The sequence below is a fragment of the Caretta caretta genome, chromosome 14 (genome assembly GCF_965140235.1).
Source record: "Caretta caretta isolate rCarCar2 chromosome 14, rCarCar1.hap1, whole genome shotgun sequence".
NCBI lineage: Eukaryota > Metazoa > Chordata > Testudines > Cheloniidae > Caretta > Caretta caretta.
This window is the reverse complement of record NC_134219.1, coordinates 22,307,453-22,327,031: the sequence shown is the minus strand read 5'-3', so window position 1 is coordinate 22,327,031 and position 19,579 is coordinate 22,307,453. Positions and strand designations below refer to the sequence as shown.

The 19,579-nt window shown below is 47.0% G+C and overlaps 1 protein-coding gene across 3 annotated transcripts in view; it reads left to right on the top strand.

The window, feature by feature from the left end:
- Nucleotides 1-1,098: 1,098 nt before the first annotated feature.
- FBXW10B (F-box and WD repeat domain containing 10B) overlaps nucleotides 1,099-19,579 on the top strand; it is a 36,329-nt gene continuing 17,848 nt past the window's right edge. For all 3 annotated transcript variants that reach the window (XR_007352404.2, XR_012664927.1, XM_048817557.2), the window contains exons 1-9: nucleotides 1,099-1,806; nucleotides 4,067-4,249; nucleotides 4,507-4,725; nucleotides 4,827-4,954; nucleotides 10,264-10,386; nucleotides 14,167-14,276; nucleotides 17,038-17,241; nucleotides 18,633-18,754; nucleotides 19,348-19,496. Coding sequence is in view for 1 of the 3 variants with exons in the window: in XM_048817557.2 (XP_048673514.2) it covers nucleotides 1,287-1,806; nucleotides 4,067-4,249; nucleotides 4,507-4,725; nucleotides 4,827-4,954; nucleotides 10,264-10,386; nucleotides 14,167-14,276; nucleotides 17,038-17,241; nucleotides 18,633-18,754; nucleotides 19,348-19,496 (1,758 nt within the window). In the remaining 2 variants the exon portion in view is untranslated. The remainder of the gene's footprint in view (nucleotides 1,807-4,066; nucleotides 4,250-4,506; nucleotides 4,726-4,826; nucleotides 4,955-10,263; nucleotides 10,387-14,166; nucleotides 14,277-17,037; nucleotides 17,242-18,632; nucleotides 18,755-19,347; nucleotides 19,497-19,579) is intronic.

Here is a 19,579-nt window from a genome sequence, read left to right as displayed (position 1 = left end):
TTAATAACACCGAAAAGGCTGTCAAGCATGGGTTTCTCCCAATAAAACCTCTACACAGTTAAAGGGAAAGAGAAAAAGGAGTATTGTTACAACAAAACCCTTACTTAACACTTTATATTTCAAATGCTTCAACAGTTTTTCCTTCTTTGTCTGGGTCTTTAATAAAAGGTTTAAAATATTTTAAATGATGGTCATTACACTGGGAGTTGCCTTGCTGGCAATAACTTGACACAGAATCCCAGACCACACTGAATTGTTTAATGTTGGAACAGTGAACACAGATTTCATTAACATCTTACCCCTTGTTGAGCTCAAGACACGCCCTTTACCAACACAAGATCAAATTGACTTCAGAGGGGCTACTCACATGATTTAAACTTAAGCACATCTTTAGGTGACTTCTGATTTGGGGCCATCGCATGTGTTGCCCAGCTATTTGAGAGCACTGCTTTATGCATTCTGGAGGCAGGAGGCCCATTCGTATTTCATGCATTTATAGTTTTCAAATGATTATCCTTTTTTTTTTTTAATTAAGGAAACTTTTTGTTGCAAAACTTTACTTTTTTTCTTTTTAAATTGAGGGCACAACAGTCACCTGTACACAATGCTTTGGATTGCCAGTTTCAGGCTAAAACCCATCAATCCCAATAAAAAGCTTTCAAAACAAAACCTCAAGAATATAATAATTACATGAGATATATGCCCCCCAAACACCTGTATCAAAACTATGCAGAAAAAAAATCCTGCTTCTTATCTTCCCTTTTTGGATCTAATTGCCAGGACTACGCAACTTTTGAGGGGACCAGTATTTGAATCAATTCTAATAAAACCTAGATTTTTCAAACCCTTAATGAGGCAGAATTTCCTTAGACATAAATACTGACAATAAAATAATAATAATTAATAATAAAGACCTGCAAACTAGACACCTTTGGTACAAATCCAAGCTAAGGATAGTCTAATTTTTCATTAATGTCTTGATACTGGAGCATCATGGATATTACAATCTATACGGTATAGTAGTTGCTACGATATTTTGTTCGTACAAATTCTAGGAGGTTTACGGTAACAACTGTGTCTCCTAGGAGTTCTGTACAATAAAAGACAAGAGTTCTGCAAACAGCAGCGTTTGATGTGGCTCCTTCTTCCATCGCAGGGTTCAGCCAGTTTCTTAGTGTTATTTTTATAATGTCACAGGATGGAAGCGGACAATTAAAGAGCAGGTTATGTTTCTCTGTTTTTCCCACTGCCCAGCTCAGTGCCCTGTTTTCTGAATTGGATCAGAGATGATGAGAGAGACCTCAAAGGACCTGGAGAGCCTGGAATACAGGCTGGACTCTGCCCCTGTTCTGCGGTGTGAGAAGAAAACAGATTTAGTGCCCGTTTGCCAAATTTGTGAGACATGTGTCTTGGCTTGGAGGGTCTTCTCTACCAAAGAGTGGTTCCTGCGGGCCAGCGATGTCTCCCAAAGGAAGTTCCTGGTGGGGATCGTGAAGCGATTCAACAGCCTGGATTTGCTAAACTATGCTGAGAAAGTCCTGCAGACCTCCCACGGGAAGGATTTCACTTTCAGCCGGTCCCGAACCAGCTTCAAAGAAGACACGACCACATCTGCTTCTGACTGGACTTTGAATACAGCAATGCTAGAGCAAGCCATGTTGGAGACCTGGAGGTGGTTCAAAACCGGTTCCTACTGGACTAAAGCAAACTACACTCTGCTCTTGTTTCAGATGTGTAACCCTAAGTTACTGTTTATGGCTGCCAGCCTGGTCAGAGAACAGAGCGCCAGCTCAAAAACAGAAACAGGTAAACGGATTTCAGAGGTAAACAGAGAAACATGCTGGGTGACAGGAGAGATTGATCCCTGGCTTTCAAGATTAACCAAGGAGAGAGGATAAAGTCAAAGGGTCAGATTCTGATTCCCTGCCACTGTGTGATACTTTACTGTACAAATAGCCGTGTCAGGCCAGATCTTCAGCAGGTGTAAATCAGTGTAGTTCCATTGTCTGCCACTTTACACCACTGAATTCACAGAGGCCACTTGCAGAGTATGGTACTAACTCACTACGAGTAATGGAGGCAAAACCTGTCCTCAAGCTGCTATTCAGTTACCTGTGTTTTTTTAAAAACTAGTGGTGCAAATGCTCTTACTGGAGTTAAATACAAGTTTGGAAATGTAATGACCATAGGACAGATTTTCAAATAGGGTTTTATTTTACTTTTCAATGAGCATAGGTAAGAAAGTAAATACCTGTCCAGATCCTCCCTCATCTGGTGTAAACTGGTGCAGCTGCATTAACTCCAGTGGAGCTCCCTGGATTTACACCAGCTGGTTATCTGGTCCATGAACTTTAACTTAGATAGAACAGGAGCTCTAGCAGCAAACTTTGCTACATACAGTGAAATCAGATCTACTCTTGAGTTTTACTGGTGTTGTGTTTGTTTGTTTCCCTTCTGCTTCCTTTTCTAGCTCACATTAGTGATACTGAAAGGACAATTGCTTTAACTTATTATCACTTTATTTGGGACTGGAAGGCAATGGGGTTTTCCAGGATTCCCCCCTCTGTTTGAATCCCTTCCTTTGCTTTCCTATTCTCCATGCCCTGCATCACAGAGAGATGACCTTTTCTCTGGCACATCATTGCTTTTGTAATTATTAACATTTGGTTGCATCTGGTTATTAAGAGATTTAGGGTACATCTACACAGCAAAACAAACAAAATCTTGCGGCAGCGAGTCTCAGAGCCCAGGTCAAACTGACTTGGGCTCATGCTATAGGGCTAAAACCAGCAGTGTAGGTGTTCCCACTCAGGCTGGAGCCCAGGCTCTGTGCATTTCATCCACGCTATGACAGCTCAGCCCTGGGACTTGTTTGTGATCCTTCCTCTCCAGGAAACAAGCTGTTGTTTGCAGAGTGTGGTTCTGTTCAGCATGTGAGAGGCAGGGACAGAGGTACCAGGCCATTTGGGAACATATGCACCTGCATCAAATGAAACCACCAGAGACTCTGGGGAGTTTGGATTGTTGCAGTTTGACTGTGAATTATTTTCTTGTGCCAATACCAAAAGCCTGTGTTTCTCCTGATAATGCTCTCTCCACGCACTCACTCCCAGCACAGGATTTCTTAGATCAGGTCAGATGAAGTGGGTGTGAGTAACACAAGCATATAACATCTGAGGGTCTAGTTCAGTGTCTTCAAACATGGAATCTTGCAGCTAGGAGTGGGCAATACTGAGGCTTCAGAGGGTGGAGGAAAGAAACCCAGAATGCACCTTGCCAATTGTGATGTGCGATACATGGAGCTCGAGGTGGGATTCCTTCCGGTCCCCCTGCAGTGATCAGCTAGCCCCCTGATGCTTGATCTCTGACTATTCTTCCCTTAGGCATGCCTGTCATCTTAGATGATGAAGTGACTGGGCCAGCAACGCAAGGCATAACAGCTGAAGAGCAAAGCACAGTTGATTGTAGATATTGTTCATAGCTGTATTTATATCACAAACCTTCTGGTTAACATTTATATCCGCTAAGAACTTTCCCCTCCCTGATCCTTCCTGTCTCCAAGCACAGGGAGCAATTGGTGATGGGCAGTAGCAGAATACAAGCTGAAGGAGGAAAAAGCAACCCTGGCAATGGGCAGACAGAGCCAGATGGGATTCAGTCCTGGCAGGAGTCCTGACCCAGGTTTACCTCCAAGCAACCAGGACTCCCTCACATAGCCAGCCCATAGGAACTGGATGGGGTATATATGTGTGGGAACATGGTAACTGTCTGAAAGAGATGAATACCCAGAGAAGAGAGGAATTGTATAGGGTGGTCTGGGACAAGTACAACTAGCAATAACGGGGTGAAATAATTTCCTAATATGAGGTCTACTGTGCAAAAGACTTCCAGGTGAAATGGTGGAGACAGAAATACTCAAGTCCTTAAAACCCTGAAGGAACCAATCCTATACTAGCAAGGAGAATGGGGCAGATAACCTAACAGGTCCCTTTCATCTCTACCTCTGTGACCCCATGATTTAGCTCTGTTTGATTTGATTGCTCCTATGCTTGTGCAATTCTTTCAGAGGACGAGGAAGACAAATTCACTGTGGCCTTCACTGAGACCCAAAGCAGCTTTAAGCTACAGGAACACACAAAATCCAGCTCCCAGGTGCAATTGCAACCCACATCTCAATCCTTCCTGACTTCTTCCACAGCCCTAGAAAGTGGGGTCTCATCAGAAGGAACCAGCCAGTTTAGTGAAACAGGTACTAAAACAAAAGGAGCTAATGTGGGGTGTTACCCAAGATACTTCGAAAGCCAAGAGTGGAAGGGGTGGGCTATTTTTCCTGAGGTACCTTCAGCTACCGTAGAACTCAGAGTGCTGAAAATATCCCAGGGAACTGCGGGGTAATGAGAAATTCGGGGGAGCAGGTTTGGTAGCTAATAACTGATATTATGAATATACCCCAAGGCTCAGGCTCTCCTGGGAGTCCTTAACGTGCTATTGATTCTGCTGCCCCAGGCATAGGTGCCCAAGGGCAGATACCGTGCTTCTGGCCCAGAAACCTGGCGCACATCTATTGTGCGAGAGCTGCGTCAGAGGATGAGGATACATCCACCGTGTCTTCAATCGACCCAGCCCTCGCCGTTGTCCCTGCATCTTTCCAGTCAGCCTCCAGTGTCAACAAGTACAAGGACTTCATCCGCTGCCTGCCAACCCACCTGTCCAAGTATATCCTGGGTATGGCCTCTCTTCCTTCCCAAGCACAGCTGCCCCATGGGCACATCAATGCTGTACAACCATAGCTTGCGGCTAACCAGTTTGTCCTTGTAATTCCTCAGGGTTTCTGGATACAAAGAGCCTGAACAGGTGCACTTCTGTGAGCCACCACTGGGCTTTCCTGGTCAAAGAGGTCAAGCAGGAACATCTGTCGCATCGCCTAGTCCTGGAAGAGATCGTGTACTTGCAGGTACTGTGCCTTGGCGTTTGCCTCGCATTCTGCCATCTGGCTCTTACAGTATAGATCCTTTGCCCCTCAGACCCCTAGCCAATAGATGGGAGGGTCCAACATGCCTCAGAGCCCTGGGGATGTTCCTCCCAGTTTCACCCTGTTGTATTCTTCCTTACTCTCCAGAGCCAGGCTGGGTTACATCACACCTTCAGAAGTGGAAACACCTTTACTGGTCCTTTAAGATTCTGCTACTTCTGAGCAGGGGCTTATCAGCAAGATTGGTACCAAAGATTTTAGTCACAGATGAGAGCATAACGATATGCTGGATTTTAGTGCCCTGCAAGGGGATGCAGAGCTGTTCTACTGACTCCCTGAGGCAACCCAGACCAGGTGGATCTAAGGAGATCCACTCAGGAACATAAAAGTGCTGAGAGCCTCTGAGTGGGAAGAGAAAGCTAGAGGCATGTACAGAAGGTCCTGAAGGGGAAAGCCCTAAGAACCAGAAACGTGGGCTAAAGGCATACATCTGTAAGTGCAGTCCTGCCACAGGGCTTAAGTTAAGAATAGAGGCAAATCCCAGGAAAGGACAACTTTTAGGATTATACTCCATGATGCATGTTGTGTGAGGGATATTAGCATGGAAACACACTCCCTTCACACTGATACCCAAGCTATGCTTGATGAAAAGTTCACTTACACATGCAGCAAACCTAAGGTGAGTATTAGGTGAGCCCAAGCTGATACAGATACGTTTTGGGGCTCTGCCCCTTAGTGGGTTTGGTTGGGAGCCCTACATACCTTTATGGGTTTGACTCCAAATTTTGGCTGAACAGGGCAGCTTGGGATGAGATTTACCTTGGGATGTAGGATTTGTTTGACTCCCGAAGCAAGGAGGTGGGGAAACTGAAAATATATGCATGAATTCCAGGAACAAAGAATCACTCAGTGTGTCTTCCTGGCTGTGATAAACCCCACACCAATCAGAGGGAATCAGAGCAGGAACCAGACAGGCAGGCAGCCCCTTCTACATGGGTACGGAAACATACTGCTGTCCCACACATCACATACGCTCCCGCAATCAGGGCGTTGGTGTGTGGTGGGTCTCTATCCTTCCAGTCTAGAAGGACTGAGCGGCGGACTTCAGCACCACTGCCTAACAATCTGGAGACGACGGTGTTCTGTGATGCTAGACACACTTTCCCTGAATCCCCTCCTCTCCTCTCTCAGTCTCAGACCTCTGCTTGGTGGCTGATGATAGTAGTTTTCACCTTGCTCTTCCCTAGGACAGAACAGCCTTGAGTCTCCTAGTCTGTTGACCAACTTATGCTAGGGAGCTGACGTCAGCCTGCAAGCCATTATCAATAGACCTTCATGATGATGTGGGATCAGTGGTTACTTTGTAATGAAAAAGGTGCCGGGGTTCAAGCAATTTTTTTTTTTTTACATTCGTAACCGAGGCAGCAAGGCCAGAGGTGCGGGGGCTGCGAACTGCCAAGCCCAGAGGTGCCAGGGCTCAGCCCTGGTACAAATTAAGCACTGTGTGGGATGCCTGGAATATATGTTGGCCCTGAGCAGTTTACTATATGGCATTATTTGATCAGTGACTGGCAAATGCTTTATTAAAGTCTCCAGCAAACATCTTGCCAAGTTGCAATAGCGATTGTCCTCTTGTGTGAGCTGACTTTAGTTTTGTTAATGTAAATGGCCCTGTAACAGCATTCACTCACTGCAAGAGTACCTCCTCCTGGCCAGGCATGGCATAGCAGCTTTCTTCCCATATGGTGCCCTCTGCAAATGGGTACTCTGTTGCTGTAGTGGTTTCTCCTCCCTGAATTCACAGTGTTCCATCTTCATGACTCAGCCCTCTGTCTAGATCACTATATGGCAGGGGTGGGCAAACGTTTTGGGCTGAGGGCCACATCTGGGTGGGGAAATTGTATGCAGGGCTGGGGCAGGGCGTTGGGGTGCAGGAGGGAGTGCGGGCTGTGGGAGGGGCTGCGGTGGGCAGGAACAGGTTCAGGGCAAGGGATTGGGGCAGAGGAGGGGTGCATGAGGGGGCTCAGGGAAGGGGGTTGGGTGCAGGAGGGGTGCAGAGTGCAGGAGGGAGCTCAAGGCAGGGGTGCAGGAGGGGTGCAGGAGGGGTGCGGACTATAGGAGGGAGCTCAGGGCAGGGAGTTGGGGTGAACGAGGGGTACAGGGTGCAGCAGGGGGCTCAGGGTACAGGAGGGGTTCCAGCTCCGGCCTGGCACCGCTTACCTAAAGTGGCTCTGGGGTGGCAGCGGGGAGCTCCGGGGCCAGGGCACGCTCCCTGCATGCCTGCCCTGGCCCCACGCCATGTCGCTCTGGGAAGTGGCCGGCACCATGTCCCTGCGCAGCCCCTGGGGGAGAGGGAGGCACAGGGCCCTGTCCACTGCCCTTGCCACACCTCCAGGTACATCCCCCAAAGCTCCCATTGGCCGCGGTTCCCCGTTCCCTGCCAATGGGAGCTGTGGGGGGTGGTGCCTGGAGGCAAGGGCAATGCACGGAGCCCTCTGCCTCCCCATCCCAGTGGCCCCAGGGATGTGGTGCCGGCCGCTTTGGAGACCGGCGTGGGTCCTGCGGCACCACCGGCGTCAGGGGGCCAATCCCAAGGATCCAAAGCCCTGAGGGGCCGGATCCAGCCCATGGGCCGTAGGTTGTCCACCCCTGCTATATGGTATCAAAGTTTCAGTGGACCAGCTGTCCAGCTGGCATCTGCAACAGTCTTGTGCCACTTCCTAGGAACTGGGAGGGGAATCCAGGCCCACCCTGTCCTCTGGGTTCCAGCCTGGGGACCCTTTAACCAGCAGCCAAGATCTATACAATCCCTTTCCTTGCTGAGGTTTCCCTGGGCTTCTTCCTATCTTACCTTATCTGGCTTTCTTTCCCTTGCAACTCCTCTGAGGTTGTCCCTGCTTCCAGGGCTAGAGTCCCAGGAGTTATTCTCCCACTTGGGTTTCCCCCTCTCCCTCTCTCTGCTCCCAGAGAGTGACTGCAGACTCTCCCCCTGCAGCCTCCTACTACTCCAAAGTTCCTCCCTTTAAAAATCTATCCCCACTCCTCACCTTCATCTGCAATTAGTGTTTGTAAGTCCCTGGGCCTCCCCTCAGGTGCAACTGGGAAGATCTGAGCCACCTTAACCCTTCAAGGCTGGTGTGGGGTGAACATCTCAACACAGAGCCCTTGGAGTCTTCTCAGTCTGGTTAGTTACTTTCCTGTAGCCCAACTGCTCTGTCAATCATCACCCTCTTCTGGTTAAAAAAGTATTGGTGGACCCAGCAACCCCCAAAGTTGTTGGAAGCAGATTTGCTTTCAAGTTTGGCAGCTCTGGCACATCTCCATGAAAAGTACCAGGCTCCTGGTTTGTATTAGAGCTGGTGGAAAAACACCAACTGCTTTTCACAGGAAATTTTTTAAAATTATGGGGTTTTAATTTCTCATAAAAATCTTGGTTTCGGGTTGTCAGAGTCCCTCCCCACTTTGAACTCTGGGGTACAGATGTGGGGACCCATATGAAAGACCCCCTAAGCTTATATTCCACCACCTTAGGTTAAAAACTTCCCCAAGGCACAAATTCCTTTCCTTGTCCTTGGACGGTATTTCTTCCACCACCAAGTGATTTAAACAGACATTCAGGGAGGGGCTACTTGGAGCCCTTTCCCCCCCCCCCCAAATATCCCCCCAAGCTTCTTCACCCCCTTTCCTGGGGAGGTTTGAGAATAATATAGCAACCAATAGCTTAACAAGGTGAGCACAGACCAAACCCTTGGGTTTTTAGGACACTAAAAACCAGTCAGGTTATTAAAAGAACTTTATTATAAAGAAAAAAGTAAAAGAAGCATCTCTGTAAAATCAGGATGGAAGGTAATTTTACAGGGTAATAAAAAGATTTAAAACACAGAGGATTCCCCTCTAGGCTCAATTTCAAAGTTACAAAACAGGAATAACCCCCCCTCTAAGCATAGGGAAAATTCACAAGCTAAAACAAAAGATAATCTAACACATTTCCTTGCTTTACTTACAATTTTTGTAATCTTAGATGCTTATTTCAGGTAGAGTTTTAGGAGAGGTTTTTTTTCCTGTCTGGTCCCTCTCTCTGTCCCAGGAGAGTACTAAACAAAAGAGCACAAACAAAATCTCCCCCCCACAGATTTGAAAGTGTCTTCTTTTCCCATTTGTCATTCTGATCAGGTGCCAACTATGTTAATTGAACTGATTAACCCCTTACAGGTAAGTGATTCTGTACCTCTGGCCAGGAGGGATTTGATGTTACTGCATACATAAAGGTTGTTACCCTTCCCTTTATATTTAGGACACGGGTTTTCCCCATTTCTCTCTACTTTTCCAGTGGCAAATAGGGAAAAGGGGAAAAAAGAGGGAGCAGCAAAGAGGAAGGGAGAGAAAGGGGGGAAATGAATGGGAAAAAACAATTTGGAAAGTAATAAAAAAAATTTACAGGATTTTTTTAATGCAAAAAAAAAGAAAAAGAAAAAGAAAAAAGGCCAAAATGGTTGAAAAATATTTGATGGAAAAGTTTCAACCAGCTGTAGTGAATACATCCAGCCAGATTCTGCTCCCTTTTCACATCTCACTCTGGTGCCTTCATCTAATACTTTGTATTTTGGTTCTGTCACATGCACAAAAAATGCAAATTCTCACCCCACATGGTGATAATTCATTTCAGGTTGAATCACAAATATTTGGGTTTCAAACAATTCAGCTGTTTTGCAATGCTTCCTCCTCTCTGGTAAGGTCATGTTCCTGTGTGTTGTGCCGTATGTATCTACAATTCCGTTGCTGGAGAGCTGCACCTTTAAATAGGCAACAGGGCTGTGAGACAACTGCTCTCAAATAAAGAAGTGTTAGTTGTTATTTAGCAATGACATTTCACCAGAATTGATTTGGAAAAAATGACTGTGACCACTAATCACAGCCCCTGGTGATAAAGGCGTCATGCTCAGCTCCAAGTAAAAACATCTCAGTGAAAACTCCGGCAGTGTGTCTTGCTGTCTATCCCATTTATATCTCCTGAGAACCTATAAATAAACATGTGCACAGCAAGACCTGAGGCCCAACACTACAATAACAAACTGGTGTGTGAGTACCAGCTCTGAGGAGCAACCCTACCAGAACAAATCAGTGTATGCAGCCCAATGTGCTTAAGAAACTCATCAATAACAAACCAGCGCATGCAGCTCAGCCTTCGTGTACAAGAGCTCACAGAAGTGAATGTAGTTCTGAACTGAAGAAAATAAGCGCTGCTTGCTATTCCCTCTTGCTGTACATTTGGCCTTTGATGTTTATTCCAGGGGTCGTGTCCTAGGGGAGCATTTCCCAGCTATGCTAAAATGACCATCGTTGTAATTCCAAGGATAACTAAAGATGGAGAGATCATCCCAGCAAGAAGCCACAGATGGAAACGCAGAGGAAAGGTATGTCGCAGGTATATCCAAAGGGCCTTTCAGGGTAAGTGAGAGCAGCCTCTTATGGATCTTGGGAAGCAGAATCATAGAAAAGTAGGGCTGGAAGGGACCTTGAGAGGTCATCTAGTCCTACCCCCAACACTGAAACAGGATTAAGTTCTGCTAGAGCATCCCTAACAGATTTTTGTCTAACCCATTCTTAAAAACCTCCAGTAACAGGGATTCCACAACCTCTCTTGGCAACCTGTTCCAATGCTTAATGATCTTGATAGTTAGAAAGTTTTCATAATATCTAACCTAAATCTCCCTTGTTGCAAACTAAGCCAATCACTTCTTGTCCTGCCCTTGGTGGACATGGAAAACGTCCTCTTTATTACAACCTTCTCATATATGAAGACTGTTATTGGGTACCCTCTCAATCTGCTCTTCTCTGGACTACACATGCTCAGCTCTTTCAACCTTTCCTCATAGTTCAGGTTTTCTAAACCTTTTATCATCCTTGTCGCTCTCCTCAGGACTCTCTACCATCTCTCCACATCTTTCTTAACGTGTGGCGCCCAGGACTGGACACATCCTCTAGCTGAGGCCTCACCAGTGTTGAATAGAACAGAACAATTACCTCCCGTGACTTGCATTTGATACTCCTATTAATACATCCCAGCATGATATTTCTCTTTTTCACAACAGCATAACATTTTTGACTCATATTCAGTTTGTGATCCACTATAACCCCCAGATTCTTTTCTGCAGTGTCACTGCCTAGCCAGTTATTCCCCAATTCATAGAAATCATAGAAATGTAGGGCTGGAAGGGACCCCGAGAGGTCATCAAATCCAACCCCCTGTGCTGAGGCAGGATTAAGTAAACCTAGACAATCCCAGACAGCTATTTGTCCAACCCGTTCTTAAAAGCCTCCAGTGATGGGGATTCCACAATCTCCCTTGGGAACCCATTCTGGAGTTTAGCCACCCTTAGAGTTAGAAAGATTTTCCTAATACCTAACCTAAATCTCCCCTGCTACAGAATAAGCCCATTACTTCTTGTCCTACCTTCAGTGGACATGGAGATCAATTGACCATCATCCTCTTTATAATAACCCTTAATGTATTTGAAGACTATCATCATTAAGTTGTGTATTTAATTTTTCCTTCCTAAGTGTAATATTTTGCACTTTCCTTTATTGATTTTCATCTTATTGGTTTCAGACCAATTCTCCAATTTATCAAGATCATTTTGAATTCTAATCCTGTCCTCCAAAGTGCTTGCAACCCCTCTCAGCTTGGTTTCATCCACAAATTTTATGTTGACTCTATATTCTGTCATTCAAGTTGGTAATGAAAATATTGAATAGCAGCAGATCCAAGACATCCTCTGCAATACCCCTCTTGATATGTCCTCCCAGTCCGACAGTAAATCATTGATAACTACTCTTTGAGAACAGTATTTCAATCTGTTGTGCACCTACATTATACCAATTTCATCTATCCCACATTTCCCTAGTTTGCTTATGAGAATTTCATGTGGGACTGTGTCAAAAGCCTCACTAAAATCAAGATATATCACATCTACTGCTTCCCCCCATCACTAGGCCTGTCACCCTGTCAAAGAAAGAAACTAGATTGTTTTGGGATGATTTGTTCTTGACAAATCCATGTTGTCTGTTACTTGTCACCTTATTATTCTCGAGATCAGGGGTCTCAAACACACAGCCCGTGGGTAGCATGCGGCCTGCAGGGTTTTTTTCTGCATCCCACCAGCTCCCCACGCCCCCCCCCCCCCCCCCAGTGCTTACCTAGAGCGGCTCTGGCCCAGTGTGCACCGCGGGCAGGGCAGACTCCCTGCCTGCCTACCCTGACCCCGCACTGCTCCGGGAAACAGCTGGAACCTGGGGGAGGGCCCAGGGGTCTGTGTGTTGTCCTTGCTTTGAGGCACCACCCTCCGCAGCTCCCACTGGCTGGGAACGGGGAACCGCGGCCAATGGGAGCTTCGGAAGAGGTACCTGGAGGAGCAGCCAGGGCAACACACGGAGCCCTTTACTCCCCGCCCCCAGGTTCCGGCCACTTCCCAGAGCGGCGCGGGGGCAGGGCAGGCAGACAGGGAGCCTGCCCTGCCCCCGGTGAGTGCTGGGCCAGAGCCCATCCCCGAACCCCTCCTGCAGCCGAACCCCCTGCCCTGAGCCCCCTGCTGCCGCCTCACCCCTCCTGCACCCCACACCCCAACTCCCTGCCCTGAGCCCCCTGCCGCACCCTGCACACCTCCTGCACCTCAACTCCCTGTCCTGAGCCCCGCCACACCCCGCACCCCTCCTGCACCCCCTGGGGGCAAAGAGGGGGCAGAGTTGGGGTGGGGATTTCAGGGAAGGGGTTGGAATGGGGGCAGGGGCAGGACCTCATGGAAGGGAGGGCAGGGCCGGGGGCAGCCGGGGAGGCGACTGTCAGTGGTGCGGCCCTCGGGCCAATGTATTAGTCCTCATGTGGCCTTCGTGGTCATTTGAGTTTGAGACCCCTGCTCTAGATGCTTACAAACTTGTTGTTAAAAATTTGTTCCAGTATCTTTCTAGGTATCAAAGTTAGGGTGACTGGTCTATAATTCCCCGGCTCTTCCTCTTCTCCCCTTGTTAAAGATAGGTGCTATGTTTGCCCCTTTCCAGTCCTCTGTGACCCCACCCCTCTTCCATGTGTTCTCATAGATAATTGCTAATGATTCAGAGATTGCTTCAGCTAATTCCTTAAGAACTCTAAGGGAAATCCATCGGGCCCTGTTGATTTGAATACATTTAACTTATCTAAATAATTCTTTAACTTGTTCTTTCCCTATTCTGTCCTATGTTCCTTCCCGCTGGTTGTTAATATTAATTTTGTTGAGCATCTGGTCACAATTAACCTTTTTAGTGAACACTGAGGCAAAAAAAGCAGTAAACATGTCAGCCTTCTCTGTTTCATCCATTATTCACTCTCTTTCCCCGTTATAGACCTACACCTTCCTTCAGCCTTCTCTTACTTCTAATGCATTTACAGTATTTCTTCTATTGCCTTTTACATCTCTTGCTAGTTGTAATTCATTTTCCTCCTTAGCCTCTCTGATTTTGTCCCTACAAGCTTTTGCTATTTTTTTATAGTCATCCGTAGCAATTTGTCCTAGTTTTTACTTTTTGTATGTTTCCTTTCTGATTTTCAGGTCATTAAAGAGCTCCACATGGAGTCATATTGGTCTCTTGTTGTTCTTCCTGTCTTTCTTCTGCATTGGGATAGGTTGCTATTTTGCAGTAAAGTTTGTCTCTTTTAGAAAGTGACAGGTCTCCTGAACTCCCTTTTCCCTTAGATTTCTTTCCCATGAGCCCATATCTACCAATTTCCTGTTTGCTGAAGTCTGCTTTTTTGAAGTTGTCTTTATTCTGCTGCTCTCACTCCTTCCTTTCCTTATAATCATGAACTCTGTCATTTCGTGATCAATTCTAAGTTGCCTTCCCCTTTGAGATGCTCAACCAGTTCCTCCTGGTTAGTCAGAATCAAATCTAAAATAGCCACCCCCTTACTTTTTCTGCCTTCAAAGACTTGTCCATAACACATTCTGAGAGTAGCTATACTACACTGTACTCCAAGAAATGCCCCTGTCCTGACCCCAACATGCCCTCTATGTTGGCTGGGAAGGGGCCTGCATGGGGCACGTTCTCTGGGGTCAGTCCCCCATCACCCTTAAGGCCCCTTAGTGTAACTGAGGAGCAAGAGCAATAGGCAATCTCTTTCCAACAGAGTTATTTATTCCTATTTCCTTCCTCTCCGATCCTAGGAGGAGAACAACCTACAGGGGGCTTATCATGGCCAGATGACTGAAACTGTCCAGCTGGAGGAGAGAAACATCTTCTGCGGCTCCTATAACGTTCGTGTCCTTACAGACCAGTATGTACATGCCATGCACCCTTGCGTCAGTCACCACACTTAGCACTGGCAGCCCCTCTCCAACTCTGGGGATCTCAAAGCTCTTTATAAACCTATAGAGCCAACTGGTGGCTTCACCAGGTCAGTCGTGTCACCCAGGGATTCCTGCAGGTGCCTTGCCTCCCCTTAAATCCTATTTTCACCAGAGGGTGGTGCAGTTTGCATTCACACTAGACTATTGGTCAAGTGGGCTACAAGGGTGTTGAGGAACTGTATCCAAATCCTGCTAAAAGGATTAGCCTTGACCGTGCCTCTGCCATCAGGCTGTTCAGGGAGAGTTCCCTGGACACTCTAAGCTGGCTCTGAAAACGCTTTCAGTTAACTGCATAGGAACCACATAGCGAAATCAGCTTTCAAAATTAGTTAGGCTTGGAAAGAGCTTTGCCTAGTGGTTGGGCACCAGAACAGGAGCCAAGAACTCCTGCATTCTCTTTCTGGCTGATGCAACTGCTTCTGAAGTGAGTCACTTCAGTTTCCCTATCAGTAAAACGGGGGTAGCGTATGACAGGAGCGATCAGAGAATGTCTGGGAAATGCTTTGAAGATACGGAGCCTAATTCTTGCCTGCCTTCATTCTGTTAGAGAGACAAGGCGGGTGAGGTATTATCTTGTAATTGGACCAGCTTCAGCTGGTGAGCAAGACAAGCTTGTCTTTCTAATATCCTGGGACCAACAGGATGTAGCCGATCTGCCACTGCTAGCAGCAAATGGCTGCTGATGGGACACTACATGGGGTGGGCGCTGAGTTACTACAGAGAAATCTTTCCCAGGTGTCTGGCTGCTGGGTCTCGCTCCCATGCTGAGGGTCTAACCGATCACCATATTTGGGGTCAGGAAGGCATTTCCCTCCAGGTCAGATTAGCAGTGACTATGGGGTTTTTTTGCCTTCCTCTGCAGCATGGGGCATGGGGTCACTTGCAGCTTTAAACTAGTGTAAATGGTGGATTCTCTGTAACTTGAAGTCTTTAAACCATGATTTGAGGACTTCAGTAACTCAGCCAGAGGTTTGGGGTCTATTACTGGAGTGGGTGGGTGAGGTTCTGTGGTCTGCGATGTGCAGGAGGTCAGACTAGCTGATCATGATGATCCCTTCTGGCCTTAAAGTCCATGAGACACAGCTGCAACAACTTTGCACTCTTATGTCATTCTCACCTGTGCAGCAGGGCTGTGAAACACCACCAGATCAGAATGATAGTGTTTTACACCCCTTTGTACTAGTGAAAATGAAGACATGAGCTACAAGCCGGGGCGAATCAGGCCCAGTAAGTGCTGAGTATTATTAGTGCACAAGTGTGGAAAAAGCTATAGTTTCCTATGCATATTTATTTTTCAAAGGGTAACTGATGCTGTTATTTATTCAAAGTTTTGATGTAACTAGTGCAGAAGTCCCTGCATGAAAAATAAGGTTCACATTATTTACAGGGTGTGTAACTTACTCATGATTTGTGTCCAAATTTCAGGGTTCGGTTCTGCCCCTCTTACGCATGCCTTCCCCCAGAATTAGTTTCACTGGAATCAGTGGAAGTATTTGTCTAGTAAGGTATTACCCAATGTGACCAAGAGTAGCAAAATCTAGTCCCTAAGCAGCACTTTCTGATGCCCATTACATAGGCAACGCTGGATTAGAACCCAGAATCTTCTGCTCCAATCACTTATGCTCCGGCCACATGATCTAAAGGAGAAGACTCCCCTCTGACTGTATGCACATATGTGTCGGCGTGTTTATATGAGGATCCAGATCACTGTGTGTGCAAGTCAGTTTGTGAGTGTGAGGGTGTGAAGGGGGGGAGGAGGCAATCGTATCAGCCTATGTGAGTCTTGGTGTGTGTGTGAGGCTGTGTCCCAGCTGTGTGTGTATCACAGGATATGTGTCTCAGTATGTGTGGACATGTGTATAAGCAAAACCTGAAATATGTATATTTCAATACGTTGTTGCTGCAAGAATTGGCATTTAAAAAAACAATGTCTGGGGAACCCTGACCACCAAACATGCCCTTGTATAAAGGCATTATAGTGCCTCAATTTATGAAATAGTGGGGTCAACAGTCCCCAGTGGGTCTCATCCCCTTCCCCTCTATGATTTATTATCTGTATACAAACATCAGCTGAAACCTTGGGTCTCAGCAACCAGAGCCATCCCTAGCCATTTTGGTGCCCTACGCAGCCTCCCTGTGGGGGAGGGTGGGTGGTTGGGGTATGTGTGTGTGTGTGTGTAGGTGGGCTGGCCCCAGGCCTTCGTTGGGGGGTGGGTGCGCAGGAGCAGGTTTGGGGGGCATGGGGGAACCGCCCCCCAACAGGAGCTGACAGAGCAAAGCGGGCTGGGGCTGGCTCGCTCCACGTCCTGCTGCCCGGTGAGTGCAGGGCACCTGACCCCTGGTGCAGTCCTCAGGGCAATGGTGGAGTGGGGGTGGGAGCGGAGCAGGGGCAGAGGCTATGGGGAAGAGGCAGAACAGCAGCTGGAGCAGCACCAGGAAATTTGGTGCCCCACGTAGCTGCGTACTTTGCGTATGGGTAAGGGTGGCCCTGTCAGCAGCCCTCCCGCTGGTACCTTGAGGGGTTCCATGTACCTTTCCAGGATGGCCCCTCAATTCTGTTCACTGAGCTGAGATACCATGGCATTGAGCAAAATACAGGTGCCTGTAAATAACAACTTACAGTGCTTTCCTGGCTAGCCCTGTAATGCTTTGGCAGATGCTCTCCTCAGTCTCTGCTTGCTTACCCAGGTCAGATCCACACAGGGTAATCCACTACAGTGGTGGGAACTTACTTGCCATTGGCTCAGCGGACCGCAAAGTCAGGTTCCTTAACGTGTTGGAGCTGAAGGAAGTGCCACCTGTGATCAGTGGCCATGCAGGGAGCATCAAGGCAGTGTTCCTCAACGAGAAGAAAGGGTTTGTGCTGAGTGCCAGCTTTGATCTCAGCATCAGGTGAGCAGTGCTGATACAAGGGTCACTGGACAGAGTGATCCAGTTTGCAATGATCTATTGAAAGGAAATTTTAAGCATAAAACCCGAAACCAAACCCAACATTGGGCATTTTTTCTAGAATCCTCCCCTCCCCCCATTTTCTGACTGTAATAATGAGATAAGAAAAACACATCATAGATATCCTAGTGTACTCCCTTGCTCATGCAGGACATTCCCCCTCTGGGCTTCCCCGTTTCATCAAGTACTGGAAGAAGAAGTAGCAAAGTACTCCAGGAAAACTGATTGTTGTGATATTTCTAAACCAGAGACATTGAGATATGTTTCTGATTAGCACCTGCGGTGAAATCCTGGCCTTGTTGAAGTCCATGCCAAAACTCCCACTCAGTTCAATAGGGCTAGGAGTTCACCCCTGAAGTTTGGGAGGCTTTTTTTAAATCTTCCCATCATTTTGATACCAACTCATTCCCATGGTATCTGACCACTTTCCAGTGCACTTGGAAGAAAGTATAGAGGCAGCTTTATACTATGCAAAGGCATACACTGGTGTAGGTCAGGATACATGTCCTCGTTGAAGTTGGGGAATGGGAAGTCTTATGTCATCTCTGTCACTAATTCTTAGGATCATAGAATCATAGAATATCAGGGTTGGAAGGGACCTCAGGAGGTCATCTAGTCCAACCCCCTGCTCAAAGCCGGACCAACACCAACTAAATCATCCCAGCCAGGGCTTTGTCAAGCCTGACCTTAAAAATATCTAAGGAAGGAGATTCCACCACCTCCCTAGGTAACACATTCCAGTGTTACTAATTTCAGGATACTAATAATCTGCTGCCACAATAGCCCTGCATTATGCCCACAAGCGGAGACCCAAGTCAGGTTCTCCAGCTCTGGGATGACAATGGCAGGGCCTGTTTCAAAGGCCACATCAGTGTAATAGGAGGGGAAAGAGTCTACACAGATATGGAGTCTTTGTCTCCCACCTGCTTCAGCATGGGATGGTCTTTGCTATATCCATGTGTTTGGGTTTTCTCAGTGAAGCGGCTGTAAGTCTTCTTGGCAGCTGCTTGATGGAAATGGGGCTGTTTGAAGGATTGTTACATTTGGAGGCCAGAGGTAGCCATTGCTGGGTACCCAGAGAAGCAATCCAGATGTATGGGGCCACCAGAACAAAATATAAGATCAGGTATCTAAATATTAGGGACTGATTCTACTGCCCTTACATCGGGCTTTTCTCAGTGTTACTTCATTGACCTCAGTGGAATTACTCCTGACTTACACCAGTGTATGTGCGAGGAGAACCAGGCCCATTAGCTGGCAATAATAACAAATAAGTCATTAATTAACAATTAATGAATCACAGGATTCTCCCCTTCTTGGTCTTTACTTTGCAGATGCTGGAATATATTCACTGGGGCTTGTGTGAAGATCCTTAACGGTCACACGGGGACCATCACTTGCCTGGACGTGTACAAAAACAGGATTGTGTCAGGAGCAAGAGATTGCATGGTCAAAGGTGAGCAAGCAATTGCTGAAATAGTCCCAAGGCTTTGATGGGGGGCCACCGCCAGCCGCATTCCAAATCCCAGTGGTAAGAGCAAAGGGGTTTGGATTGGCTTAGACCAGCAGGGAAAGTGGCCCAATATGTATATTTATAGCACAGACAGTGTGTGACCCTGACAACCAGCGCAGAAACCAGGGGGTGGATTTCAAACTCTCACAATGGAGCTTAGTTTGCTCTGCAAGCAATGGCCACGCATGCAACTCCTATTAGGGTGGTTTTATACAATATGAATGGCATTATGGTTATGGCAATGGGACTTGAGACACCTGGATTCAGCCCTCAGCTCTGCTATAGACTTCCTGTGGTGACCTTAGGATCTCAACTGTGGTTATAATGATACTCCATTGCTTTCTCTATTTGGTTTGTGAACGCTTCAGGGCAGGGTTTGTCTCCATGCAGCACCTAGCACAAGGGGGCTCTGAACTCAGCTGAGGCCTTTAGGTACAACTGTGGACTCAAATAAGAATTTGTATTCGCATTTTGCAGAGCGATACAGACAAATAAATGTGGACATTATTTATGTTTCTCCTTCCCACTTCTAACAGTGTGGGATTTAAACACCGGGCGATGCATTAAAACTTTAAAACACAAAGATGCCATTTGGACAGCTAAAATCAACAACACCCACATTGTGAGCGGTTGCGAAAAAGGGTTGGTGAAAGTGTGGCACGCTGATACGTGCGTGTTGATCAAGGTATGTGTCTTCCTAATCATAGCGTGCTCTGGAAACGTATTTGGGTGTTTTCTCTCTGTGTGCGGTCCCAGCTCTGCGCAGCT